The sequence below is a fragment of the Camarhynchus parvulus genome, chromosome 13 (genome assembly GCF_901933205.1).
Source record: "Camarhynchus parvulus chromosome 13, STF_HiC, whole genome shotgun sequence".
Lineage (NCBI taxonomy): Eukaryota > Metazoa > Chordata > Aves > Passeriformes > Thraupidae > Camarhynchus > Camarhynchus parvulus.
This window is the reverse complement of record NC_044583.1, coordinates 2,877,158-2,904,520: the sequence shown is the minus strand read 5'-3', so window position 1 is coordinate 2,904,520 and position 27,363 is coordinate 2,877,158. Positions and strand designations below refer to the sequence as shown.

At 48.7% G+C, this 27,363-nt stretch overlaps 1 protein-coding gene and 1 long non-coding RNA gene across 3 annotated transcripts; both read left to right on the top strand.

Annotated features, from left to right (window-relative positions):
* Positions 1-2,414: 2,414 nt before the first annotated feature.
* PURA (purine rich element binding protein A) lies at positions 2,415-3,323 on the top strand (the record flags this gene model as incomplete). The annotated part of the gene is made up of 1 exon (XM_030957700.1): positions 2,415-3,323. A coding segment is annotated over exon 1 (909 nt), but the record flags the coding sequence as incomplete, so codon positions are not given.
* Positions 3,324-3,489: 166 nt separating this feature from the next.
* LOC115908636 lies at positions 3,490-22,673 on the top strand. 2 transcript variants are annotated; one of them, XR_004061126.1, is made up of 3 exons: positions 3,490-3,573; positions 19,529-21,006; positions 22,109-22,649. It is a non-coding gene; the product is annotated as an uncharacterized LOC115908636 (long non-coding RNA). The 2 variants fall into 2 exon arrangements; XR_004061125.1 differs by having other exon boundaries at positions 19,529-22,673.
* The last annotated feature ends 4,690 nt before the right edge of the window (positions 22,674-27,363 follow it).

The window sequence follows — 27,363 nt, the reverse complement described above, 5'->3', positions numbered from 1 at the left end:
TGAAGGGGGTATAATTGCTACTAAGAGACACGTGGAAGGAGAGAAGCTGTTAGAAAATCTTGTGAAATCTCCAAACTGAGAGTTGTGGGGCTGAAGATGAAAAGATTTCTGATTTTCAGAGCAAAGAGGTTTGGGATGGGTTTCAGCAGAAGCCACAGAGGCAGCACAGTGTGCAGCCTGATAACCACATGGGAGCCACTGATAACAGCCAGGATGGGCAGCCTGTGACCAGGAGCTCCCTGCAAGATCCCAGTCCAAACCTGGACAACGTTTGGAGAGACTCCCCTGGCTCCTGCATTTATCCATCACCCTGGTCCATCCTATTTTGCACCTTGCCTCATTCAGCAGCCATCCCAAGCTTGCCTTGGCCACATGATCCTGTTTTACCATTGGTCAGACCAATTTAAGTTCCTGTGGGTCCCCAGGATGGGCTGCTGTGGTAGAGCTCCCATTCGAAAACATTGTCTTTTGGGAAGAAAAACACTTTTTTTCCTTTGTTTTGCTTACTTCAATAAGCAAATGCCTTATTCAAGCCAAATTCAGGCACAAAATCAGAGCATTAGGTGGTGGCTGTGACTTCCAGCACTGAAAGGTGCTGGGCAAGCAGAATCCCACAAAACATCATTCCCCAAAGCACCAACACTGGCAGACTGTTCCCAGGATTGTTGGTATCCACTTGGAGCACATCCACTCCTGAAAAAGTACCACTGGCCGGTGCTGGGGAGGAAAAATAACCTCTGTGCTGGCCAGCATCCTCAGCACCAGCGATTTTCTCCGCACCCCAGTCAGACAGACCAGCCACAAGGGCACAAACACAACTCCTCATGCAGTTCCCAGTTGTACCACATGGATAAAGCGTGGTTCATCCATAAGGACACCTGCTGGTGACAGCAACAGGCCGCGGCTTAGGTTGTTTGATGTCATCTGACTTGAGGATAAAAAGAGCAAATCAAGAGAGAGGCGTTGCCAAAGCACCAGCCTGCAGCCTGCCGTGGGGGCAGCGTGGGGATGCCAAGCTGGACACCCAGGAAACACCCAGGACAGTTCAGGCAGGCTGAAAATCAAACCCAGCATCTGCGGAGAGCACAGCACATCCCCAGCACTCAGGGCAAGCGGCAGCTCAGCCAGTGCTGAAATATTGTTTCTGTGGTAAAAGGAAACTGTTTCTCTGTGTATTTTTCTTATGACCCATGGAGTCACCATCGCCACGGCTTTAACCACAGCCATGGGGCAGGCTGGGGGTTCCTCCCGGGATATTGGAGCATCCTCTAATGCAACAAGATGTCTCAGCAGTTCACTCGCTGTCCCCCTGAGAAAGTCATTTGTGTGCCAAGCACATTCCACAGGCCACCCCAAAATTCACCTCATAGCACCACTCTTTGTGCAACACTTGCAGGGTTTTTGGGATGCTAGAGGAACATCCATGCCTTCCACAGAAGTCAGCAGTCCTGGAAGCAGCAGGCAGGGAACAGACTTCTACCCAGAGCAATCCTACCAGTTTGCTCCCTGGCCTGCAGCATCAGGAGAAAACATCCTTACTTGGGCTGGAGCTGGCTTAAAATTGAGGGTTTGGAAACAAGGACTAGAAGCTAAAGCATCTCCTCCAAAACCCACCCCCAGACCTCTAAAACCCACCCCCAAACCTCCAAAATCCACCTCCGAGCCTCCAAAATCCCACCTCCAAGCCCCACCTCCAAACCCCCGCTGCGGGGGGACGCCCGATCCCCCCGCTCCGCATCCCCGCAGCGCTCCCGAGCCTCCAAGCCCCGCGCCACGCCATAGGCCAATTAATTCACTTCATCATCAACCCCGAATAAACACACATCCCACCCGGGCATCCCGGGCATCCCAGCCGGGAGGAGGGCCCGCTGCTCAGCGTTCTCCCGTACGGTTGGCTGCGGGGAGCACGAACCCGGCGGCTCTCCCGGGCCCCGCGGGCTGTCCCCGGGGTGCGGGAGCGCGGGTGCGGCGGGCCCAGCGGCGGGGCCATCGGCGGGGCCGGGCGCTGCCGGTGCCGCCCGGAGCGGGGCTCGGCCGCGGCGCCGCCGGTGCGCGGGGGGAGCGCGCAGCTGCAGTACCCGCGGCGGCCGCTCGGCGGCGCGGCACTGCCGCCGTGCTCGCCGGGGCGGCCGGCGGCGGGGGCCGCTCTCTGCCGCCTTCCCGCGCCCTCTCCTCGCTCCGGCAGATCTCGCGAGAGCGCGGCCGGCTGGTGGCCGCGGGGGCTGTTGCAGCAGCGGCGGCGGCGGCGGCGGCGGGGGAGGAGGAGGAGGCGGCGGCGGCGGCGGCGGCGGCCGGGGGCGGCCGAGGAGGCGGCGGCGGCGGAGGAGGCGGCGGCGGCGCGGGGGCGGCCGCGCCGGGGCGAGCAGCGGCGGGCGAGGCCCGAGCGGCGGCGGCGGCGGAGCGGCGGCGGCATCATGGCGGACAGAGACAGCGGCAGCGAGCAGGGCGGCGGCGGCGGGGGCGCGGCGGGCGCCGGGGGGCCGGGCGCGGGCGGCGGCGGCCCGGGCGGCGGCGGCGGCGGCGGCGGGGGCCCGGGCGGCGGGCTGCAGCACGAGACGCAGGAGCTGGCCTCCAAGCGGGTGGACATCCAGAACAAGCGCTTCTACCTGGACGTGAAGCAGAACGCCAAGGGCCGCTTCCTCAAGATCGCCGAGGTGGGCGCGGGCGGCAACAAGAGCCGCCTGACCCTCTCCATGTCGGTGGCCGTCGAGTTCCGCGACTACCTGGGCGACTTCATCGAGCACTACGCGCAGCTGGGGCCCAGCCAGCCCCCCGAGCTGGCGCAGGCGGCCGACGAGCCCCGGCGGGCGCTGAAGAGCGAGTTCCTGGTGCGGGAGAACCGCAAGTACTACATGGATCTGAAGGAGAACCAGCGCGGGCGCTTCCTGCGCGTCCGCCAGACCGTGAACCGCGGCCCGGGGCTGGGCTCCACGCAGGGCCAGACCATCGCGCTGCCCGCACAGGGCCTCATCGAGTTCCGCGACGCCCTGGCCAAGCTCATCGACGACTACGGCGTGGAGGAGGAGCCGGCCGAGCTGCCCGAGGGCACCTCCTTGACTGTGGACAACAAGCGTTTCTTCTTCGACGTGGGTTCCAACAAGTACGGCGTGTTCATGCGGGTGAGCGAGGTGAAGCCCACCTACCGCAACTCCATCACCGTCCCCTACAAGGTCTGGGCCAAGTTCGGCCACACCTTCTGCAAGTACTCGGACGAGATGAAGAAGATCCAGGAGAAGCAGCGGGACAAGCGCGCCGCCGCCGCCGCCGCCCCCGCCGTGGGCGCCGAGCCGCCCCCGAGGCCGAGGCGGCCGCCGCCGGCCGCCCGGCGCGCTGCTGCAGGCCGAGGAGCCCGAGGAGGACTGACCGCCCGCCCCCGGGACGCGGACTGGCCCCGCCGCCGGCGGGAGGGCGGGCGGGCGGCGGGGCGCGGGGGCGGCGGCCCGGAGCCCCCCCGCCCGGAGCCCCCCGGCCGCGCCGCCCGCCCGGCGCCCCCCCCGCCGCCCGGCAGCAGCAGCGCCTCAGACCCGCCACCCATCGCTGGATGTTCCTCCACTTTACCCACCGTATCAAACAGTAAGCAGCTGCTAAAAAACAAAACAAAACAAAACAAACAAAAAAAAAAAAAAAAAAAAAAACACACAAAAAAAAAAGAGTCAAAAAAAAAAGTAATAACATTATATATGAACTGTGTTTCCTACTTGATTAAAAATATAAAGAACTGAGTGTTTATTTCCCTAATTAACCGAGAACTTTTGTACACGTTTAAGCTATTATTATTAAAAGTGTTTGCAAAAATGGTCAAGATTATAATATTGCTGAATTATATAAAAAGAAGTCCTTTTCATGTTGAGCTAACATTTGACTTTAGCACAAAAAAAAAGAGATATTTTAGAACACGTAAAATAATATTTTTAGTTTTTTCTTCTCATTTTGTTACCAAATTTTGAACCTTACATGGAGGTTACTATAGTATATTTGACACCCTATATACCTGTGATTAGAGATGTGTATATATATATGAGGGCTAGGCATGCTGTGTGTCTGAGCTTTGTCTAAATGTTATGCAGAAGTTTGTAGAGTTAAAAGGTACGTAGGTTTAATTCATGCAAGGTAAACAATAAGTGCTCTCTTTTATACAATATGCATTGCATCTGGACCTTAAACATATAAAAATGGTCAGTGAAACTTCTGTGAACATGAAGAAAAATTATTAAAAAAGGCATTTAAATGAAATTGCTAACTTGTGATTTTTACGTTTGAACCAAAGTTATTCAAATAGTAAAAAAAAAAAAAAACGAAAAGAGGAAAAGGAAAAAAAAAAGAGAGAGAGAGAGAAAAAAAACGAAAAGTAAAGAATTTCCTCCCATAATATTTTTTTTCTGCACCTGTTTGGTTTACAACTGAGTAGGCGTATTGTCATTATTGTGTATATGAGATGTACTTGTATTGTTCATAATATATTTTTTTTATTCTGTGTACTTAAAGTACTTAACCTGATGTGCAGCGGTTTCCAGTCCACCTGTTTTTGGACAGCAGGTAGCGAGTCTTTCTGTGTGGCCACTGGCACTAGCACTATCTCCTGAGCTCGGGCGAGGTCCGGACCGATGCTTTGATCCCTGTTAACTTCCGTAGGCCTGTTAGGAAGCAGTGCAGCGAGGGCAGCGTGATCCCACTGAGCCATGGGGGTCGGAGTTTGGTTGGACAGTGAAAGCCAAGCCGGTGTGTGTCCGTCATGGATTTCCATGTAGCTGTGGTGCTAGTTATTATTACTGGCTACATACCTGGCCAGCCTGGCCGTGCCCTGCCCTCCCCGTCCCAGCTCCCGCCGGGCGCGGGCTCTGCTCGAAGCCCAGGCTAGGCGAACACAGATTTGTCAGAACACTAAATCTGTCCAGGTGTGTTCTCCAAATTGAAATTGTTTGTAATAATAAGAAGAATAATAATAGACTTTTACAGGTTGTCTTCGTTGTTTTTCAGTTATGGTTTTTTTTTTCTTTAAAAAAAATGTTGGTGTGCTTTTAATTGACTAACTTCTTGCTGCTGTATAGTAAAATATTAATATATTTTTATCATTAAACTGCTGCATGACTATCATCATTGCGAGTGAAGAGAAAATGTTATAAAAAAGATGCCTTAAACAGTGAAAACAAAACTTTATTTTTTGTTTTTTCTTTTCTTTTCTTTTCTTGGCTGGAATTCAGTAGAGAGCATTTCAGAGAAACTAGAATCTTGTTCCACTCGGAAGTTTTTTGGGAATGCAATCATTTTGCTGAATGGTCTTGGCTGAGTTAGGGGTCAGGTAGACCTGAGCTGCTCCTGTGCGAGCAGGAGCTGCCAGCACTTCTTTACCGAGGGGCAAGGATGGAGTTTCCGAAGGGTGGGGAGAAAACAAAAAAAAAGCTTGTTTTAAAGAATTTGATTTCCTGCTGTCATTTTATTCCCAGTTGAAATTATAATTCCCTTTTTCTTCTTGGGGTTTTTATTTTGTTGGTTTGTTTTTTGGGGTTTTTTTTTGAGATGTACTGTAAGTGTCAAAACAAGCTGTTTCCATTGTACCATGCATTATTGCCCTTGAAAGAAGTTTGCTGTTAGTGTTCACAGAAAGTTAAACACGAGCCGCTGGTAGCGAGGTGTTTCTGTTTCTTTTTAAACAATCACTGGAAATGTTTAAAATTGCTTTAATGTGCACTTTTCCTATTTCCCAGTAGTGAAATAAGCTTTTCAGAGTGCGTAATGTGACATTTGAAATGGTTCTCAATTGCATGTAAACATGTGTCTGATAACCTGCTTCTGAATCGGAGGCTCTGGATGGGCAGTTCCAGCGATTATTGTACTTCAACTGTGATGTGTCGGGACTGCACTCTCCATGCTGCTAGACGTAGTTAGGAATTTAATTGCTTTGGTTTTTTTTGCTACTTGATTGATTGTCTCGGTCCTGCTGTTCGCTGCCCTCCCCAAAGTTGTCGCGCTGCCGACGGACGCGCTCCGGCGCCCGTAGTTCCAACGCCGCCGCGGTGCGTTCCCAGCAATAAGTAGCGGGAGGCGAGGAGAGCACGGCAGAGTGTCCTTCCGTCCCTGCCGGCTCCTGGGAGCATCGCTAACGAGGCAGGCTCCTCCCGTGGTCTTCCTCGCCCGCGCCGCCCGGATCCTGCCCAGGATCCGGCTGACTGGAGGAGCGCACGGGCCGCGCGGGTCCAGTCAAACCAGTACAGCCTGGAACAGCCCGCGGGCAGTTCTGTGAACAGTGGCCGAGAACTTGTGGTCAGTTTTTGTCTCGTTTTGGGTTTCTTCTGCGTGTTTCCTTGGTTTTTTTGTTTCGTTTTGGTTATTTCTTCTTTTAACGCACGTTCTGTATGTCCAAGGACTTGATGAATGATGATAACGAAAGACTAAAATGACTGTAAAGATTCGTGGGATTTTGCTCCTCGTTGTTTTAGTTTTCATTGGATTTATTTTTTTGCTTTTTTTGTTTTAATTTTTGTTTTCCCGGAGGTGCTCGGTACTTTACCAAGGCTCTAATATCTCAGTATTTAAAACAAAGTACAGAAAACCCTGTTTAATGTTAGAAGAAGAAAGGTATATTTGACCATATGTGTTGTTTTTAAAAAAGACAGTATGCTCAAATGTGCCAAGATACCTAATTCCTGAGAAGTATGCCTTATATTTTCCTTGATGATATGCTTTTAAATGTCTTGTAGAATAGGTCCAAGAGCATGATAAAAGCTACTTTATAATGACTACGTGCAAGAAAACTTGAAATTCATTGCAATACTGACATTATTTTATTTTTAAGTTAAAGGGACGCTGTCAAGTAATTTACCATTGAAATACAACCACCTTTTAAGTGGTTTTATGCTAACGGGGAAATGTCCTCCGAATTCAAATTCTATTTTTTTTTGTTAAAATGAAAACAAAAAAATGAAATTGCTCTGTCTTTGAGAATTTAAATAAAAAGGAAAAAAAAGAAACAGCACGAGCCGCTGTTGATTTCCTGCCTCTTCTTTGCGGTCCCGCTTACGATGCTGCGGCGGGAGGCAGCCAGCAGCTTCCCGGGAGCCGGGGGGCCCGGCCGGACCCTCCGGGCTCCCCCCCCCGAGCCCCGGTACCGGGAGCCCCCGGGTTGGGCCGGGCGGGATCGGCGGGCGAGCAGGAGCCCGGCCGGCCGCGGGTGCCGGGAGCGCTCCGAGCTCCCAGCCGGGCGCGCCCGTACGCGGAGGGCTTTTCGTTTTTTGAAAATTCGATTGGAAAAAAAAGAAAAAAAAAAAAAAGAAAGAAATACTTGACAGTGTCACTTTGTGCGTATCCCTCGCAGGGGTTGAAATGCGCTGGGCGTAGCGCTGCCGGGAGAGCGGCTCCCGACCTGTCCCGGGACTGGGGGAAGCGCAGAGGGGGCAGCGGGCGGGCGCAGAGCCCACCCCGTGAGCCAGGCAGAGCTGCTGCCGGGGATTTAACCCCTGCTCAGAGCCGACCGGTAACTTCTTTGTTTTCGTTTAGTTTTGGGTTTGGGGTTTTTTTTGGGAGCAATTACTTTGTTGCCTTTAAAAATAGCACTGTAACCACCTTTTTTATGATTAGCTGTAGTGTAACCTTTGTCCCTTCAAACTATGCAAGCTATGAAATGTAAATTAGGGATCAGTTAAAGATAGTTGATTATATTCAATCAGATGACATTCATGCACTAACTGGAGTATATACAGATAAAGCTATTAGAGTGACTTGTATGCTAACAGCAAGATATAACTTACCTACCTATTCTAAAAAAATGACTATTAATATTGTATAACAGGACTGTGGGGGTTGGGAGGGAATGTTATCTCTTATCTTCTTAAGAGGGGATTTAAGATTTTTATAACTGTTTTTTCCATCAAACTTTAATATTTTTGTCAAATTTTTAGGTATTTAATTTGTAAAATAGATTTTACTTTGTACTGGCGTACAGAAAATAGGGGTTGATTTAAACTTTTTTGAAGCCAAGTGATCAAGTACATTTGTAATAAAAAGTCAATGGATCTATATCAGTCGTACTCACTGTTTTCATTTCTTGTACGTTCTAATGCAGTGGCGCTCTATGTCTCCCAAGGAAAAAAAAATTGGGGAGGGGGGTGGAAGGAGAAGGCAAAAATGTCAGCATTGATGCTGCCAATTGATGCAATTTTGCGTGCACAAGTGGCCCCCTGGTCAGTGGAGATTTGGTAGATATGCATTTTTCCTAAAACCACGGTGCACTTTTTCCAGAAGGGTTTATGCAAACCTGATGTGTTTGGCATGTCCTCACTTCACGCTTCCACCTTGGCGCCCGTAAATTCCAAAGTCGCCCTTTGGGAAGCGCCTTTCCCTGGCACTTCAGAAAAAGCAAAACCAACCAAAGCAAAACTCTGATTTCTTCTAAAGTGGTGAACTACAGCACATGATGTTTTTGCACCCTCACACGCTGTCGCCCTTCCTCCAAGGTCTGCCACTTGCTTTTCTCTAAGTTCAACAGGTCAAGTTTTTTTTGTTTCATTTTTTTTAAGTAAAATTGCCAAGTGTTTTGGATCGAAGACTTCAGCAGATCCACCGAGCTTGGATCCAACACCTTGCAGAGCACTGACATAATTATTTTTTGGTTGCTTGTTTGCTTTAAGCCCAGCCCACCCCTTCCCTGTCCCAGGGCATATACCAAATCTGATTGACTTGTCTGTGGCAGAAGTTGTGGGAGTCAGCAGGGAGAACGATGACATTAATGTACAAGAATGCTAAAACAGGTTTACATTTTAGGGGCTCTCTTCAAGCATGAAAACCTCAAAAGTCTAACTAGAACCAACCAATTTCCTCGGTTTTGCTAGTCCTCCAGGTAGACATTGAGTCTGTCTTAGGTGAGTTGGAAAGAAGGCAGTAAAGGCAAATTCTTCCACAGCTTGCAATTTGCTCCTTCAAAAACCTGCTGCTTCCTACTGGATTGCGTGGCTTTTGGAGAGGTAGGGCTCTGCCTGAAGCACTGTGAGTTTCTCTTTTAAAAAGACACTGTCAAGAATTTATCTTTTTTAGAAACCCAGTTTGCAGCTTTATTTTTTCCTGGCTTTTTTTTTTTTTTTTTCTTTTTTCTTTTTTTCTTTTGCTTTTTGTCAGGCTTACCCAAACTTTCCCTTTATTGTCTTACTCTCCTCCTTCGTTGGCTGCCTGCTCCTCGTTAACTCAGCTTGTGCAGCTGGAGGGTCACTGTTCCTGGTGGTGTTTGGACTATCTGGAAGACGAGCCCAGTAGTTTGAAATTCTCATGCTGGGCTTTTTTATATCTTTTGCACACTCATTTCTCTCCCTAAAAGTTTTACTCTTCTTGGCTTTCTCCTGTGATGTGTGAAGAAAGGTGAAGGGCTCTGAATTTTTGGTGGCAGAACAGAGAAACTGACTGCACGCAAAGCGTTGTCACAATGTTTTGACAAAACCGACAAGGTAAACAAGCGAGTTCCATTTTTATTCCTGATTCCTTCTGCTGTTGCCATCTCCTTTGCCGCTTGCAACAATGAAAGAGAGTTTCTGCCCAGAGCTTTTTTTTTATGTGGTTCCTTTTACTCTGCTCGCTTGCACATGATTTAGCTCACTGGCTCTGCAAAATGTGCGTGGGTTGTGAGCGTGGCAAGGAGATACGTATATAGAGTTTAAAGCTAGTTAAGGTTAATTTAAATGGACTTCCAAAATTATAACCTTTTTTAAAAGCTCGTATTTCCCAGAGCCTAATCTTTGGGCCTGAAGTTCCTGGTATTTTTTTTCTTCTCAGAAGAGGTGTGTGTTGTGTTGGGATGGCTGGGGGTGATGGCACAGGAAGGATGCTCCTCTCGTGTGGCAGCTCTCCGGAAGCTCCGCAGCTGGAGCCGGGCTGCCTGCTCTGCCCTGCTCTGCTCTGCTCTGCTCTGCTCCCAGCAGAGGCTCCTGTTTGTGCCAGATGGTCCTGGGTCTGCTCTGGGAGTTTCTCTTAGCCTGCCTATCCTCCTTTGCTTGTCTTTCCGAAGCATTTCAGTTCCTGACAGGCTGTGTGTTAGCAGCACTGCAGTCTGGGAGAAAGGCAGCTCGCATCAGGGTCTGCAACCATCCCACTTCTTGTGAATTACAAGTGGGCCATGAGGCTTTTCTGGGCTGTGCGTTGCTTGTTGTTAGTGCAGAACAGCTGCAGATAGCAGAGAGAAGTAAAGGCCAAATCATCCATTTGCCGGCGGTTCACGGTGTTACTTCTCCAATGGCATTCTGGATATTTTACTGCAATTTGGTTGGCATAGAAGTTGCTGCTGGAGGAGTCCATTGGAAGGGAAAGGATGAGCAGGTTGGTGTTGGGGCAGGCTGGTGCTGTCACTAAAAAAGGCATTTCCTGAGCCAGTAGCTTCAGGCTGGGTGAGGGAGTTTGTCCAGGGGAGGAGCTCCCAGCAGTCCCAGCAAAGGTGTTGTGTGTCTGGAGGGTGGGAAAAGGCTTTCGGAGCAAGGTGGGAGAGGGGATGTGGCAGAGATGAATGGCCAAGGTGCACCTGGGCTGCCATGCAAATGCCTCAGCATCAGCACAGGTATGGCACTGAAAGAAGCCCCTGAGAGCCTGATGACAGTGGCTCTTTGCCGCAAGAAGCTGAGGGGTGTCGGGCAGCTGGTCCCAAGGGATCGTGGAGCGGAGGACACTGAGCTCCCCAGCTGGGGTGGCTCTGCTGGTCCCCATTGTTGCAGTTTGGTGGCTGAAACCAGATGAGCATTTTGTGTTTTGGAAGAGTCAAAGCATGTCACTCCCACCTCTATAAAAGTAGTAACCGGTTGTGTAGCCTGTTTGAGGCAAAATATCACAGGAGAGGGAGAGCTGAAGTCATACAGCAAGAAACGAGGCGTGTTTTCATGGAAAAAAATGTCAGCTGGAGATTAAGTGAAAAAAGATAAAGATAGAGGACTTTTGGCCTCACTATCTGTCTTTTGAATGTTGACTGATTAAAACAAGACAGAGTGAATGGCTGGATATCCCCAAACAATGCTTCACTGTCCCCCTGCAGATCGATACTGCTGGCACTCCTTCACCCAGAGACAGGATCTGGTCCTGAGCTCTCTGCTCTGGAAGGCACTGTGGCCAGCCAAGGTGGAGCCTGCTCAGGCTGGCCATAGATTTTGCCTGCATGTGGGTGTTGTCTTGTTTTGGGTGATCAGACATTACCTGGGCTGTGGCAGTACCTCTGCAGCTCGAGTTGGGTGTGTGGTTTGGTAGGGAACTTCTACTGTCCCTGTGTGAGGTGTCTTGGAGCAGCCTAAGACCGTAAGACCTGATGCAGTTTGGGTTTAACTAAGACAAGTTTTACCAGCCAGTGAGCATTAAGTTTATCATGCCAAGCTAGAGCTCACAGGAGAGTGAAATATCCAAAACACAGGTAACATAGCTGTCAGGTCCTAAGCAGGGCCTACTTTGCTGTTGAACTTGGTGACCTTGGCCATTTCCACATCTCTTCTTGAGGCCTGAGTTCATGACATGTGGTGAACCTCTGCTCCTTTCTGGATCAGCCATCAGCTGGGAGGGTTTTTGGTTTGAACGGGAATCTGCTGGATCTCCCCAGCAGGAACTCAGTCTTAACTCAGACAATTCCTTGGCTTTGTTGGTGATCAGTTAATCCATCCTGACATTAGCTTTGCAAAAATACACCTTAGCCCTTTCTGAGTCTTGGGCCACACAGCAGACTGAAGTGCAAAGAAGATTGGCTGCAACACTGGCAGTGGGAGTTTCTGCTGAGTCTCCCTGGCTGTGGCATTGAAGCATTTTTTCTTGAAACACTATCTTGAAATATGCAGGAAGCAAGAAAAACCAGCTTCATTCTTTCTGTTTGAGACTGGAGAGGTGAGAGGTGTGGATTTACATCTGCAGCATGGAAGGATTTGCCCCTCTTGGCTGGGGAGGCCTTGGAGGGAGGTGGCTGCTGTGGGAGCTGATCCAGTGCGCGCCGCTGGGACGGCAAGTGCATGACTTGGAGAGATTTAGACAGCTTTTTGGGAAAAACCTCCTTGTGTTGAAATGTCATCCCAGTCATGATGTTGATTTCAATGGAGAATTGCTTGTGAAAGTGGCTTGCAAGCTGTGTCTGAAGCCCTGTGACCGTGCTGACCCCGGTGGGTTTGGCTGTGTTACTGAGCACGGTGCAGAGACCGGGCAGCAGCCCCGCGGGTGCAGCCTTGGTGCGAGAGATCGTGTCTGCCTGACACAGGGCAGCGGCTTGGGCTGGGAGGTGTTACTGTCAGGCTTGCAGGAGGGTCTGGGAGCTGAGCTGGGCTCTCAGACATCATCACCCCCGTGCTCTGGATTGATGCATGAGCCAGCATTGGCACGGGGGGTTTAGGGGTGGCTGCAGGGCTGACCCCCCAGTGTGGTTGTGCTGATGTGGCTGGTGTTGAGGTGAGGCTGGAGGAGGCTGTGTCCCTATTGTGGACCTGCATAGTTTCTGTTGCTGGGAATTGAGAGTCAGTAAATGAGCAGTGGTTGTTTTTTCTGTTACTGGTGAACGTCTTGTGCGACTCAGGCTCAAATTGCTGTGTGCCCATCGAGGTTGGGCCATTAGAGGTTTGGGGGGGTTTTGTTCTCACTCTGGGTAGAAAGGTGGCTGTCAGAGGGCAGGAGAGTGGTTGTGCATCGGGCAGAACCTGTCTGTTGGGATGTCTGGGAGCAGCATTGTCATTTGAAGAGCAGCCACCTTGGTTTGGGTGTGGCTGTCCCCCAGCTTGTGCTTGCTCTGGTGTCTCCCTAGGGAATGCATTTTATTTCTCCGTGCTCCATCCTGGTTGCACAATAGTGAGCACGATGTAGGCTGCTGGCTTTATTGCCTGCAGTCTGCTGAGGTTTGGAACTTGCCTGGGCTCACCTTTTGCCCAGGCATCTCATATGGGCAGGGGAGCTCAGACCAGCAGCTCCTGGGGAGTGAGTCTGCATCGGCACATCGGTGTCAGCCGGTCCAGGCTCCTCAAAACTCACCTAGGGGTCAAGAGGTGAGTGCTGGGATTTCAGGGACCAGCTCTTCTCTCTGCAGCAGTCCAGCAGAAGCAGGTCCAGCTGGCTCACTTTTGGGAAGGCTTGCCGATCTGTCAATACTTCAAGAAATGCCAGGGCTAGGAATCATGGAGAAAGGGTTTTGTGAAATCTGGTATTTAAACCTCCCACTCGAGTGATGCTGAGGAGAGCTGGCAATGTAGCATTGGCTTATCAGAAGCTGTGTGGGCAGGTCAGCTTAAAAAAAAAGTTGCATGAGCAGCACCAGAGGTGAAGGAAAGAAGCTGCTGTCTTGTCAGGTAGAGAGTTTAAATGGGGTCAGAATTTCTTTTTATTAAAAAGATTGTTTTATTTAAATAATAAATGACAGTACGTTCACTGTTGCCAGGGGCTGCTGAAGGGCAATCAGGCAGGTCTGAGCAAAGTAGGGACTAAAGGCTTTGAATTATTTTCTGTCATTAATAACTCTGAACTGAGCACTGCAGATTCATGTAAAAGCCATCTCTGCTTTCATGCATGTGAACAGTTTGGTTTGTGGATAGATCTGCTGTGATCAGAGGCTCATTCTATCTTAAAAAAAAAAAAAGTTGGCTTCTGAGCTTCACCTGTCAATAAAAGTCCTGGAAAATGAGTCCTTGCAGGCTTCTGCAAGGCCATATGCAACTTATCTTGTCCAATGCAAGTCTCTAATTGGCGGTTTAAAGTCATTTAAAAAAAAGAATCTGTTAACGGTCAGTCTATTTTTGGTTTAAAGATGGACTTTATATGGTCATAAAGTAAAATTCCTAGCTTAATTATGGGAATCAAAGTACATTGGCTTAATTGCACAAAGAACTGCACACAAGAGTGCAGAGAGGACACGCTTTGCAAGTGATTATCTGCTGATGAAATACTATATGGAGCAACAAGTGGGGGCATTCCAGGCTCCAGGAAGCATCCTGAGGCCAGAACTGCTGAGCTGCTGAGGAGAGATGGCACCAAATACTTGTCCAATCCAAGAGAATTGGACATTTCTCTTGTCCAATGTGGACCGACTCTATTTTTGGAAATAAATAAGCATGGTCAGGGTTCATTCCCACCGCAGCACTGACTGCCCTGCCTTGTGGAGGCTTGAAACTGGACAGGATTGAAGGGGTGATTTATAACCAAAGCCTTGGTTGAGGAGTTGATTTGTGTTCTGGAAATGCCTCCAGAATCTGGAAAAGCAGCTGTGGGAGGTCTGAATGGCAGAGGATTTGGTGATGGGAAATACAAGCTCCCAATGATTAGGAGATCCATCAAACTGTTTCCCTGTTGATTGGACACATAAACCTTGAAAGGTATCACAGTGTTTGGGGCAAGCCTGCATTCTTGAAGCTGAGATACCTGGGAAACTACACCGGCTGTCCAGGAAGGAGACAGAATTTAGGACGTGGCAGTGCCTCTTCCTAAAGTCTGTGTGTGTGCCTGGGAAAAGGCTGTGGCAGGGAAGTGAGCTGAGGAGCTGTGACTTCACAGCATTTCCACCTCATTCCAGGTGTCCCCAGCCTGGTGGCACGGGAGCTGGGCAGGGTTTGGGGAGGACAGAGGCTGGTGGGAGGCTGAGGTGTTGGGGCAGGAGGTTGGGAGCAGAGTTGTGTGCATGGGAGGGACAGGGCTGGAGTAAGGAACGGGCACATCTGCACAACAGGGTGGAAACAGGAGACAAAAATAGTTGTTGTAGACTGCTTGGTGTTGAAAAAAGACCTCAGCACAGCTGCTCTGATTGAAGCATGGTGGGGGTGATGGAAATCAATAAGATACTGCATTACCTGCCATTGTAGCAGGTATGTTAGGTCATAAAGGAGGAACACTACATCTAAAAGGTTGCTGTAAAATCTGAGGAAATTGGAGTACTGACGACCAAACAGCCACATTTATGTTGGATATAAATTCTGTATTTTAATGACATGGAGGTATTAGGAAGCTTTCTATTCCAGTCAAAAGGAAAGTGGAGGATTTCATGACCCTCGGGAAAAAAAACAGGCTCATGCATCTTCATAAACCTGTTAGAAAAAGTGAGTTCTGTTATGACCATGCTATCTGGCCAGATTGTTTGGGGGGGAACTGGCTAACATTTTGGTGAGCAAACATATTGATTTACTTAAAGGATCGTTTCTTGTAACAGCCTGGTCTAGAGTTAGCCTTTGTTCAGGACTAAAACATAAGACCTGATTCAAAATACAATTATTGTTGAGTTGTTAAGTAACAGTGACCACCTGGGGGTCACTGAGTTGCAGGTTCAGCATTCTCAGGGTAGAAGGTGACTAAAAGTGAGTCTTTTGTTCCAAAATATTGCAGGGGAGAAGATCAGAAAAATGAAGTCTTGGACTTACCACAGATACTTGGGAAGGTTACTAAAATCCAGGTGAGGCAGAACTCTGCCATGAAAGAATGAACAACCCTAAAACTGTTGTTAAAAATAGTTATAAAGGAAGAGAATTCTGGAGTTCAGGAAGATTCCACCCAAGGACAGAAGTCCAGCTCTGGAGGAGCAGACTGGAAGGGCCATGTGGTAGGGCAGGTAACCATGAGTAGGAAATGAAGCAGTTTAGGAGGGGCTTTGCAGAGCTGGGGGCTTTGGGAAGCCAATGCTGTCTGAGGGACATCAGAGACAAGGCTGGGGAGAAAATCTGGCTGTGCAGGACTGAAGACAGAATTCATTTCCTGCACTACTTCATGCTGCTGAAGTGACTCCTCCAGTCCTCTCAAACGTGCCCTGTGCTCATTCTGGAGCACAGGGCACGTTTGAGAGCCTGCTGTCCTTTTGGGTGGAATAAGGAGCCTTCCTCTGAAACTCAAGTGAGGCAGAGATGCTGGAGCAAAGTAGGAAATTCAAGTGGAGGAGCAACAGATGTATCAAGGGATTTTAAAAAAGCTTGGGACTGAAACACTTAAAGGTACTAACAAAAACAGGGCTGTCAAAAAACAGCTTAGTATTCTCCATTATTAGATAACATCCTAATGTCAGGTTATTCTTTTTTTTTTTTAATTAAAGTATTAGTCAGGGCACTGGGAATTGCAGATCAGCAACCCTGAACTCCAGTTTGAGAAGGTGAGGCTGGAATGCTGTAGCTCTTCAGTGTGTGAGAGGGAGAAAGCAACATACTTTCTGCATAGAAAGGGGATTGGAGCAGGGGATCCCTTCCAACCCAATCCATTCTTTGATTCTATGATCAGTCTGGTTTGCTGAGGCACCTACCAGAATGTCTCAACACATTGGCAAAGAGCAGGATAAAAAACAGGCTTGTAATGAGAAGAGAAATACCACGGAGTCCTTCTTTGGTTGCAGTTGCTATTTGTCACTTGGGGAGCAAAAGGTAGACCAAAGTCTAGTTCGAGAAGGTGATTAAAGGCTTCCAAGTCTGCATCTTCAGCCTTTGAGCAAATGAGTTCCACTCAATGGTTTAATGAAACCCAAAGTTGCTGGGTGAAGAAAGGTTGATTTTCATGAAACTTTTGTGGTGGACAGCACTAGGTCCAGGTTGCAAAGTCTGGTCTGAGGGGAGAAACAAGCCCAGAATACTGGGTAATCTAGAGAAATCTAGATTTCTCCTGTAAAGCAACACCCCCAGTTAAAATTCCTGCCTTGAGCTGGACTTGCAGGTCTGCCAGACCCCAGAGTGTGCCTCAGCAGCTGATATTGTGGCTATGTTCTGTTTGCTTCTTACTAAGGAAAAACTCAGAGGTCTTGACTTTTATAATGGGCAGAAAGGGAAGGAGTAGGAACAGAGGTCTGGGCAGCATCTTCCAGCTCTTGCCTGGGACTGTCCTTGAGGGGGGATTGTTGGTGTGTGCACATGCAGACCTGTGTTACCTCTCTTCCCAAGAGACCCAGGAGAACTCACAGGTAACTGGTGTCAGCCAGAGCAACCTTTTGCTGCCCTGGCTTAGTTTTAGGCTTCTTAAAAGTCCAGGAGTCATGGCAAGTACCCTGGCTTCTCCACCTTCCCTGTCTCTGGTAGATGATGGTACCAAAGAGTGAGTGCTTTGATAAGTTGTTGGAGTTTGCAATAGAAACAGGATAACTGCAGGCACTGTGAGGCTTTCAATCAGAGTTTGTGTTTAAAGAGAAGGAGCAGAGTGGTTGGGTTATACTGGAGAAGTGACCCCAGCCTGGCTGTGGCTGGAAAATTGAGAAGAGCATAAAGTTTGGTGCAGTGAGCATGGGGCTGACCCTGGGACATGTGAGGCAACAGCAACAGGGGTGAAAAAGAGTAATTTTTAATGCTCTGTCAGTATGCCAGGCTGTAAGTGAATTGTTCATTCAGGAGGAAGAACTCTGATTGTGGTAGCAGAGCAAATGAAGGGAAGGTTTGTAGCCTGCCACAAGAATCCTGCACATCCCAGGTGTGGTGCAGGTCTGTGAGGCTGCTGAGCAGGAGCTCCTCTGTTCCACAGCTCATCAGAGCCCCACAGTGCCCCTGTGCTGCTCTCCCCTGTGATCAGGTGGTTGTCACTGGCACAACCTTTGTCCCTACCCCTAGAAATCCATTAGATTGCTCACTTCTAGTTAAATTATACCAGCTGACTTTGAAGTTACTCAATATAAAACCGTCGTGGTATGCTTGCATGATAGTTATTTGATGTAAGACAACAATTTCTTGTGCTCTCTCTTTAGGAATTTGGGCTTTGAGTTTCACTGGGGTGTGTTGTACGTACTCAACTGCACAGGATCAGGCCCGTCTCTGTTTTCAAATGTATTTCACATCTGCAATTAGAAATGTTCTAGGAAACAAATTAGGAGATCGAGTTGTCTGTCACAGGCTCAGATGATCATAGAGACTTGTGCTAAAGGCTCTGTCCTTGTAGAGACCTGCACGGCTGCTTTGTGTAACTGCTGTCAGAGCTCTGGTTCTGGTCCTAGTGTTTTTTATAAATGTACTGAGTATACTTGCCTTTAAATCCTGTTAGGTACTGATAATTATTGCTGGTATTCTGTACATTAGCTCTGTTCTAGCATTCACATTGGACTAGGCTTAATAGCGTGAGTGTCAAAGATGACTTGAAAAAGGAAAATTAGTTTATACCCTTTTTGTGTGGTTCTACTCCATGTAGTGGGTGGTTTGTAGAAGTACCAGAAGTGCTACAAATGTCTTCCCCTTTTTACTTGCTGTGATTCTTTGCAGCAGAACATACAGATTTAAGTCTGTTTTTCCATCCTTTGGAGACACTGAGATATTGTCATGGTGAGGTCCATGGAGATACCCAGAGAGCTGGGCCCTCACACAGATAAGGCATCTTTTCCATATGTTTTTTTTTTCTTCTGCTGTCCATCCTCCAAGTTTTTGTTTTTTTTTTTAATGTAAAAAGTTGTTCCCTCACCCGTCAGTGCAACATCCTCTAGAATATTTGTGATCTTCCAGGAAAGGTAGACAGGACTAAAATAACTAATGCCAAAAATTGCCCATGGCAAGGGAGGGAAATCCTTGTTTTCAAGGCAAACCCCATCCAGACCTTTTTTCAGCACACCACAAGGGTATAAATCCCCATTTTTTCTTTTCCAGGTGATCTTTAAGGCCAAGTGGCAGAGGGCAGAGTTTTGCCCTCTGTGGGGTTCTGGTGCCCTGTGGCACCCGTGCTGTCCCGCAGGTCTGAGCCCCCGGCACCCTGGCATTTAGGGAGCTCCTAATGTGGGGTTGGCTTTCACCGTGTCCTCAATTTGGATCCCCAGGGCAGAAAAATTAGGACTTTCTCAGTTAAAGAAAAGAACCAAAAGTGAAGCAAAATCTCTGGAGAGTTGTGTTTCCCCACAGCAGTGACGGCCCCTCAGCACCCACTTCTGTTCAGCCAGGACGCCCGGGTCAGTCCTGCTGGGTTTTTAGCCATCTTGACCTCATGTTTGCAAATATTATTGGTAATATAATGCTCTATGTACAAATGTCTGTGTGGCTCATGTGTATGTTTCTGTGGTTCAAGTCAGCCACAGACTTCTGGAATTTCATTGTACTTTGGTTAAATGTTGGACTTTTAACTCTTCTACTGTATGGCTTCTTGATTTCTCTTGTCCAATGTGGACCAACTCTATTTTTGGAAATAAATAAGCATGTAAATAAAATGAATGGGTTTATGACACTTACAAGAAAATGCTTTATTTAAAATATCCACTCAGTCTTGTATATTTTATGGTATCTCAGGGAGCAGCCGAGGCTCAGGCCCCAGCAGCCTTGTGCTGAGATACCATATTATGTACAAATTCACTTCCAAGTGCTTTTGGAAGCAGACTTCCCACTCCTGAGCCAAACCCCCGTAGGACCAGCCTTGCGGAGGAGGGAGGGGGAAATCCAGAAACACGTAGTTTAAGGGGAGTAAAGGAAATAAACATGATTTTCCTCTCAACACAAGGCTTCTGGTTTGAGGTGTCCAGGTGCCAGAGACACTGCTGGGTGCAGGGATGCCATGGGTCGGTTCTCAGCTCCCACCTGGGAGCACGTGGAGATCAGGAGCACAATGACATCTCTTTTTTAATTTTTTTTTTTAATTCTCCATATAAACCAATATTTACCAGTAATCCTGTGTTTCTGTTTTTGTTTTTTGGCAGACTTTTACCAGTAAATATCGGTTTATTCCTGAAACCAGAAGCCCTAAACATACCTTTGTTTATAAGGTCAGTTGGCATTTTGTCTCTCTCATTCCCCACTCCCCCCCAGTACAACCCAGCAGGTGGTTGAAAGGTACCAAGTTCTCTTTCTAGTTTTCCTGCTCTGCATCTCTGGGAACTGGAGCCCGCAGGACCTAGAGCCTTCTGTTGGTAATGTAGATCCGAGTTTACAAATTATTCTTTTACCATTTTAAATCCTGCTTTTAAGGACAGAGGTGTTCCCACCTGCCCGCCACGGGGACTGGTAGAAACCCCTAAATTGCTCCTCCTCTCCGAAGCCTGTGGGTAGGTCTCTCACTAGCATCTTCAGGCTTGGGGCTGAAAAAATAATTGATCCCAAAATATACACTAAAAACTGCCATTTCTGGTTTACTGTGAGCAGGACCGGGGGAGGGAAGGGAGGGAAAGGAGTTTGAAACTTACTTTTCTCCCCCTTTTTTCCTAGAAAGCAAATGTGACATGGGGAGGAGGGAGAGAATGTGAACATGGCCCTTCCTAAAGTCATTGTAAACTCTTCCTCCAAGGCTGGGAAAAAGGGCAAGTGAAAGATCTGATCCTTAAAAGGACATCACTGGGTGTCTGAGACCCCAAAAGCAGCTGGCGATTTTTAAGGACTCAAATTGCTTTTGATTTATCCCAAGACAAATTGACTTGGGAATGTTGACGCCTCCTTTTTCCCCACAAGTATTTGCCACCCAAACACTGCACGTTTTGTTAATATCCCAGAAACAGAGAACCTGATGAGGGATAGAAAATGAGTTTACTGCATGGTCCAGGCCAAATTTTTTCTCCCAAGCAAACAAAATTAAAAAATTTTTAAAAACCCTCAAACCAAAGCCCATCCCTGACCCTCCCCAAAAAAAACCTCCTAAGAAAGCAAGTCCAAGAGGATCTCAAATGCCCAGTCTGGTTCTGTCCTCCATGGTTGACAGGGGTGTTTTTGGCATAGCTGCAGCCCAACCATGTCCCTTTAAGGAGCACTGTGGCTCATTTCCTCCTCACCAACCCCGAGCTGAGGTTCCTGAGAGCTGATCAGAGCTCCTCAGCCTTAGGTGGAATCCAGAATGAGGGGAGGCCTTCCAGCTGTGCACTTTGAGCTGAAAACTACCTTTCCTCCCCTTTTGCAGCCTGGGTGGTTCTGATTGCTGGCAGTTCTGTAATACAACCTTAATCTGAGCAGTTGAGGCTGGTCCTACCTTATCTTCAGACGTCTTGCGGAGGACTCCTGTTACCAGTTTGGTACTCAAAAGCTACACCCCACCACCAGAAGTCACTTTTTGTTTTTTCCAAAGGCAGTGATAGCTCACCCTCTCTAGCTCTAATGGGAAACCTGATAATTGCAATGCAACTTTCTAATAAATTGTTCATATATTCATAATTCCGTTGCAATCCCAAATTGGAGAAGAGATCTGTTAAAGGTATATATTAGTCTAGATTTTTCTTATTGTAAATACTGTAATTTTATAATACTGTCAATATTTTATTAACTTAGAAATATTTAACAGAGTTTAATCTATGGTAGTTGATTCATTTATAGGTTTATGTTGCAGCCAATTACATTCTAATGTAAGATTAACTTTCAGCATGTAAACTTTGAGTGAATATATCTTTGGAAAGATTAAGAGAGAAAACTCTCACTCTTAATCTGTAGTATTTATCCCCAATTCCCAATTGGGAATTATTTAACGAAATATTAGGAGGTTTTGAGAGCTCATGAATCTAATAACTGCAGTTGGATTTGAAAACTTGGATTTTGAGATGTACCTGGCTCTTTGACCCTGTGAAAAAGTTCATTTCAGTACCTGACCTCTCTAGCACAGAAGTCTTTATTTTGAGCAAAGGGACACTGTCAGTTCAATTTTAGTTTCTTGCTTTTGGGGGGAAAAAGAAACCACAAAACGCAGCCGTGCGGCATGCGTGTGAATTCCTTTTGGCTCGCAAGGGGAGCAGCTCCTCTCCCGAGGCTTTGTGTCCCCGGCCAGAGCAGCTCCATCCCGGCAGCGCCGCTGCTCCCGCCCCAGCCCGGCCCCAGCCGCAGCTTGGGGAGATGGAAAAAGTGCACAAATCTCAAACTTGACTTGATTTTTGACCAAAGCGTTTGCTTTTTAAAAATTGAAATCTCTCTCTCTCTTTTCACCTGATGGTGTCCCTTTAGCATCATAAAGATGTTCATGTTCTCTGAAAACCGTGAGAAGTGATTTTCTTTTCAAGGCAGGGGAGAATTGGTCTGTCATTACAACTTGCATAAAAAATACCAAAAATATCTTGAGGGTTTTCACAGGCGTTGGTATTTTTTGAGTGTAAAAGTTAATCTTGATTAGAGATGTGCCAATCTTTACTGCTTTCCTGTAGTGTTGTTACACTTAGGCATTTCAGTTCACTTACAAATATATACTGTAACAGTATACTTTGTACAGATTTATTTAAAATTTATTTGAAAACTGAAATAAAGTAGGCAGAAAATAAAGATATTTATTTTTCATTTGACTATGTAAGAAGGTATCATTCTTTTGGTTTTAGTGCACTGGTGTACCAAGCCTCAGAACCACTGCTTTCTCCAGCTCATAGGATGCTTTTCCAGACTGTGGATACGTGTATGTGTACTGCTGTGTTGATAAGTAAATGCCAACGATGGAGTTCGTTGCTTTTATACATCCCAAAGAGAAGTTCTCCACCGTTCCCTGTCTGTTTTCTGACCGAAAAGGCGTGTGTTTGTGAACAGTGTTCACGCCAGCTCTGCCACCCCACCCTCACATCAGCTCACACCAATGCCAGGATGGGAGGAGTTGCCTGCGTACCTTCCCCAAAACACCCCGGGCCGCAGTGGCATCGTCAGGGAGCAGTTCAAACCTGTGTCCTTTGGGCTTTGTGTAAAGCAAATGCAGAACAAGAAAAATCGAGATGTTAAATCCATTAGAAAACAAATTCCTTATTGTACAGTAGTATGGAGATCTCTAGTCAACCTGCCATTAATAATAGATTCTTATTTTTTGAATGATCTATTTAAAAGAACAGCAAGCATTGTATTTGCTAGTAAATCTGAAGTGTTTACATGGAATTACTAAATAAATTATTTGATCTAAGATGGCTCTTATCAGTGCTGATTTTTAATAATGGAAATTCGGTTTGGCAGCTGCTTTTTTAGTTCGTGCTGTTCTTTAAAATCTTCCAACGCAGGTTTTGGGGTTTTTTTTTTTCACTGCATCCTTGTGGTTCAAATTAGGTTCTGAGGAAGAGGCAAACCACGCCTCTCCCTGCAAGGCCTGGCAGGAGTGCTAGCTCACGTTTTCCAACCCTTTCCATGAGGCTTTCCCTACACATCCCAACCAGCTGAGATGAGCAGGATGCTCTGAGCCCAAAGCCCTGCAGCACTCACTGCTGCTCACTGGGGCCTGGAGACACAGGATGATGTTTTTACAGCAGAAAGCTTTGGGATAGAAGTAGAACATCCTCCTGTGAGGTAATGAGTTGTCACACTCAGTTCCAGCGAGGCTTGGTCCTGCTTCCTGCTGTTCCAGGGCTGCTGGAACACCCTGTGCTCCGGGCCCTGTCCCCAGCCCAGGGGCCCTGGGTCCACGGGCAATCACCAGAAGCAGATGAGGGCTTTGGATCATCAGCAAAGCCAAAGGCAAATTCAGGAGCTCTCACCCCTTCCAAGCCCCAAGGGCTGCTCTCTGCCGGCCTGGAGCTCCAGGGCTGGAGGATGGGGCCGGTGCTGCCCTGCCTTGGGGCTCCCTCCTGCAGGTGGAGAGGCTGGATGCAGAAATCCCGGTACCAGGAGCGGCACAAGAGCAGACAGGCGTTGCAAATGCCGAGTCTGGCCACACCGTGTCCCCCTCCAAGCGCCGCAGCCGCTGCTTTTCTGCCTGGTGCTCAAACCTGGGGAAAATGAAAGCATCAATAATGCACCTGTCCCCGCAGTGCCGCTCCCAGCCTGGCGCGGACCAGCGCTGAGTCACCCCATGTTTAATTCAACGCTCTCAGCGCCAGAGCCCTGGCTCCAAACCCATCCAGTGCTTACATTATGCACCAGCTGAAATTCTTGTTGGACATGGATTTCACACTTCGTGTTCAGGGCAGGATTCCCGGCCCACCCCACACTCGCTCTGCTGGCTGGGGAGGGGTGAGCCCGGACCCTGCTCTGTGTACATGGACAGTGCCTCCCCCAGCCTCCCCCTGCCCCTTCCCTCTCCTCTTTCCCTCACTGGTTTGGAAAGGTTTGAGATATCCATCCCTGGGCCTTGCAGCACCACCCCAGCTCTCCTGGGCTTTCACTGCAGCAGCTCACCTGTCAGACCACACTGTTTCCACCAGATATTATTCTGCTCTCTCTTACTCCTCTGAAGAGCATATTTACGCAGATCTCTATCTCCTTTGTGAGCTAGCCCATGGTTAGGAGCAATATATTCCTAGAAATTTGCTTTCTGGTTTGGGAGGAATAGAGCACACTGATGACATGGCTCCATTTGTCTGAGCAACATCAGGAAACTCACCTGGGCCAGAGCTTCTCCAAGCTGATACCCACTGCCCAATGGTGGGTGCTTGAGAAGAAGCAGGAAACAGCTGCTCTACACCTTGTCAGGCCATGAAAGGCCCTTATTTTGGAAGAAAATACTTCCTCTTTAGCCTAATTTCCCACTCCAAACCCAACACTTTCTGTAGCACATGGGAATAACCCTCAGCATTGAATCTGCTGCCTCTCATGTCTCCAATGCTCATCTTAATGCTTAAAGCAAAAACCAAACTGAAACATCAGACAGAAACTCTGGTCACAAAGTTTTGGGGTTTGTAGTTGCTCACATTTGTTTGCAATGGATGGGGCAATGCTCCAGTTACTCAGATATGGAGCATCCTGAGCTGGCCTTGCCTCACAGGATGGCTCCCAACCAAAGCAATTCCTTCCATGCTGGTTTGGTTGGCATTGCAGAGAACCTGGGATTTTTCTGGGAATTGGCTGAAGTAGGTTATTCAAGATAAAAAGAAATGCCCCAGGGTGGCATCCCTGACCTAGGGAAACAGAGAAGGTATTTTTGCTGCTTCCACCACTGCTGTTCACATGGAGAAGTGACTCAAAAGCCAACTGGTAGCTGCCCAATCCTTCCCAGTCCTGCCATGCAGGTGTTGGGAAGAGAGACTGCTCTGGATTTCCAGGAATGCATATTTGCAATCAGGAGGCATAGACATGAGCTTGATCCATCTCCTACGAGCTTCCCTTTGAACCCAGCAAAGCATGGGAACTCTGAAAGGAATACTTGAATAATTTTGTCCTGGATTTGTTTCTCCAAGTCTAAAATGCAGAGATGCTGAAGGTGAGGAACTTTATAACATACCCAATATTCCAGTTGGCCTGGGAATCAAAAGCTGAGGCAAGGACAGAGGGTGATTTCTGCTGCCAGGCAAGGAGGAAGGCAGTGTGATTCTGTGACTCTTGGGGAGCCTTTGCTCTGCACCCCCTGGGCAAGCTGGGACCCAGAGCCAGGGGCCAGCTGCTCCAGAGCCTTTGGGGGCAGCTGCCTGTCCCCAGGGACTGCTGGGGAAAATGTCCCCATGAGGCAGCCAAAGCTGGGTGACAAGGGATGCCTGGAAGAGCTTGACTTGCCAAGGATGCCCTGGGAGAGCCACAAACACAGTGGGAAAGAGGAGAGGACTGGTTTGGAGCAGCAGAACCCAGCTCAGCCCTACTGACCCTACAACAGGCGTTGCCTCCCTGTGTCTCCCTTCACTCTTCATCCCAGAAGTGCCTCCCTGAGCCAGCATCCATCACAGCCACAGCAAACACCGCCAGGAGTGACCAGAAGGACTGAATCCTCCTAAAACTGGAAGCAGGAGATGCCCAAAGTGCCTGTGTGAGACAGACAAACAATGCCTGCAATGTCCAGCACAGCTCACAGCCCGCAAGGATCCCCAGCTGAGGCTGCTCATCGTGGTCTTGGATTGAACCTGCAGTGCATCTCCCAGGAATGGTCATGGAAAAACACCTGCCACGCTCTGCCTGCTGCACTGGCTGAGGGCTGGGCTGACATCCTGGCCATCACAAGGGCAGTCCATGGCCCAGTGTAGTGCTGGGCTCCCACAAGCACAGGAGGAGCTGCTCCACCCCACAGTGAGCAATTCCTGCTCCTAGAGGGTCCCTGAGGGAAGCCAGATTTGCCCCTACCAGCTGGTGATGCTCCCCCTCACTTTGCCAGTCAGGGAATCCATCCCAAGATAATCCAATGCAGCTGAAAAATCCTGTTGCTCCCCAAAAAAATAACCTGTAGCATCAACAGAGCAGCTGTGGCTGCCCCATACCTGGGAGTGTTCCAGACCAGGTTGGATGGGGCTTGGAGCAGCCTGGGATACAGGAAGATGCCTCTGCCCATGGCAGGGAGGAGGAGCAAGATGAGTTTAAGGTCCCTTCCAAACCCAAACCATTCCATGATTCCATGAACAGCCACAGCTCTCCCTCCAGCTGGTGGCTCCCCCTGCCCTGTGAGGGTTTGCCCTGGCTCACAGCAGACACTGAGGTCCCCACAGACTTTGTGCCCAACACAGTGCCTTGCCCAGGGGCTGCAAGAAAGGAGCGAGCCCCCAAAACCCCCCAGGCCAGACCTGTGCTGGGGGCATAGCACCAAGGAGCTGCAGGCACCTCCTCACTGTGCTGAGCACTCTGAGAGTAACATCTTGTGCAGGGTGAGCTCAGTCCATGTGGGGAGCAGCAGGGATGAAGGGAATCCCTGTGCCAGCTTTGATGTCCCCTGGCCCTGGTTGTCCTTCCAATAGCCCGTGGCACTAAGTGCTGCTAATCTTGCATTTTCTGTGGTGAATTGCCCTTCATTTTCAGCCTGCAGCTCAAGGATTTCTCAGCAAGCTGCTGCTTCTCTGTGATAGAATTAGTGACAGTGGGGACAGCAATAGTAATTATTCAGTGACCTAGAAATGACCTTTTGATTTTAAAACTCCATGGTTCTACTAAGTGCTAAACATTCACCAACCTAAAGAAGGTCTTGAAACCCTGAAAACATTTGGGCAATAGCAAAACACCTGGGAAAGGTGCTTAAGGAGGGAGAAGCCCCAGGAAGTGTCTCAGTGAGTGAAGGATTCTGTTTGGAGCCAGGACACGTACCCTTGAGCCCTGCTGGTGTCACAGCCTGTGGTGACCCTGTCCCAGTGCTGGGACACAGGGATCCCTGGCTGCAGGAACAGCCCTTCAAGGCTTTTTGGGAAGCAGGAGGGATTACCCAGTCCATGCCCCAGAACAGCTGTGGGCACAAGTCCAATAGATGTGGAACTGCTGGTGGCACCAGCTCTGCGCCATTTGTCAGCCTTAGAGCCCCCAGACCTTCCTGCCCATGTGCTGGCACCACCCTGGGAGGAGATGCCACAAGGAACAGGCAGGAAAGAGAACTTCTCACCTCCCATGGTCTCCTGCTCTGCTTGCAGACCTCCAGCTCCCAGTGCCACTGGACTGGGCACACACTGGGCAGGGTGTCCTGAGCTCTGCTGGCCTTCACACAGACCCACTCCCTGCAATGTGGTTTTGTGCCCTGCTTTGGGCCATGATGGGCAGTGGGATGCCTGATGAGCTTCTTAGGAGATCTCCTAAGATCTCCTAACCCCTTAAACTCCCACCTGCTACCCAAGCTCCTCTGGGGAGGAGGAGATGAACCTGGGACTAGGGAACTGATAACCTGAGTGTCTCCCAGCTGTTCAGCCCCTGCTGAAAGGGAAATCTCAGTCTCCCAGGGATGAGTCAGGCAGCCAGATGAAGGATAAATTTCTAGCACTCTTTTTCA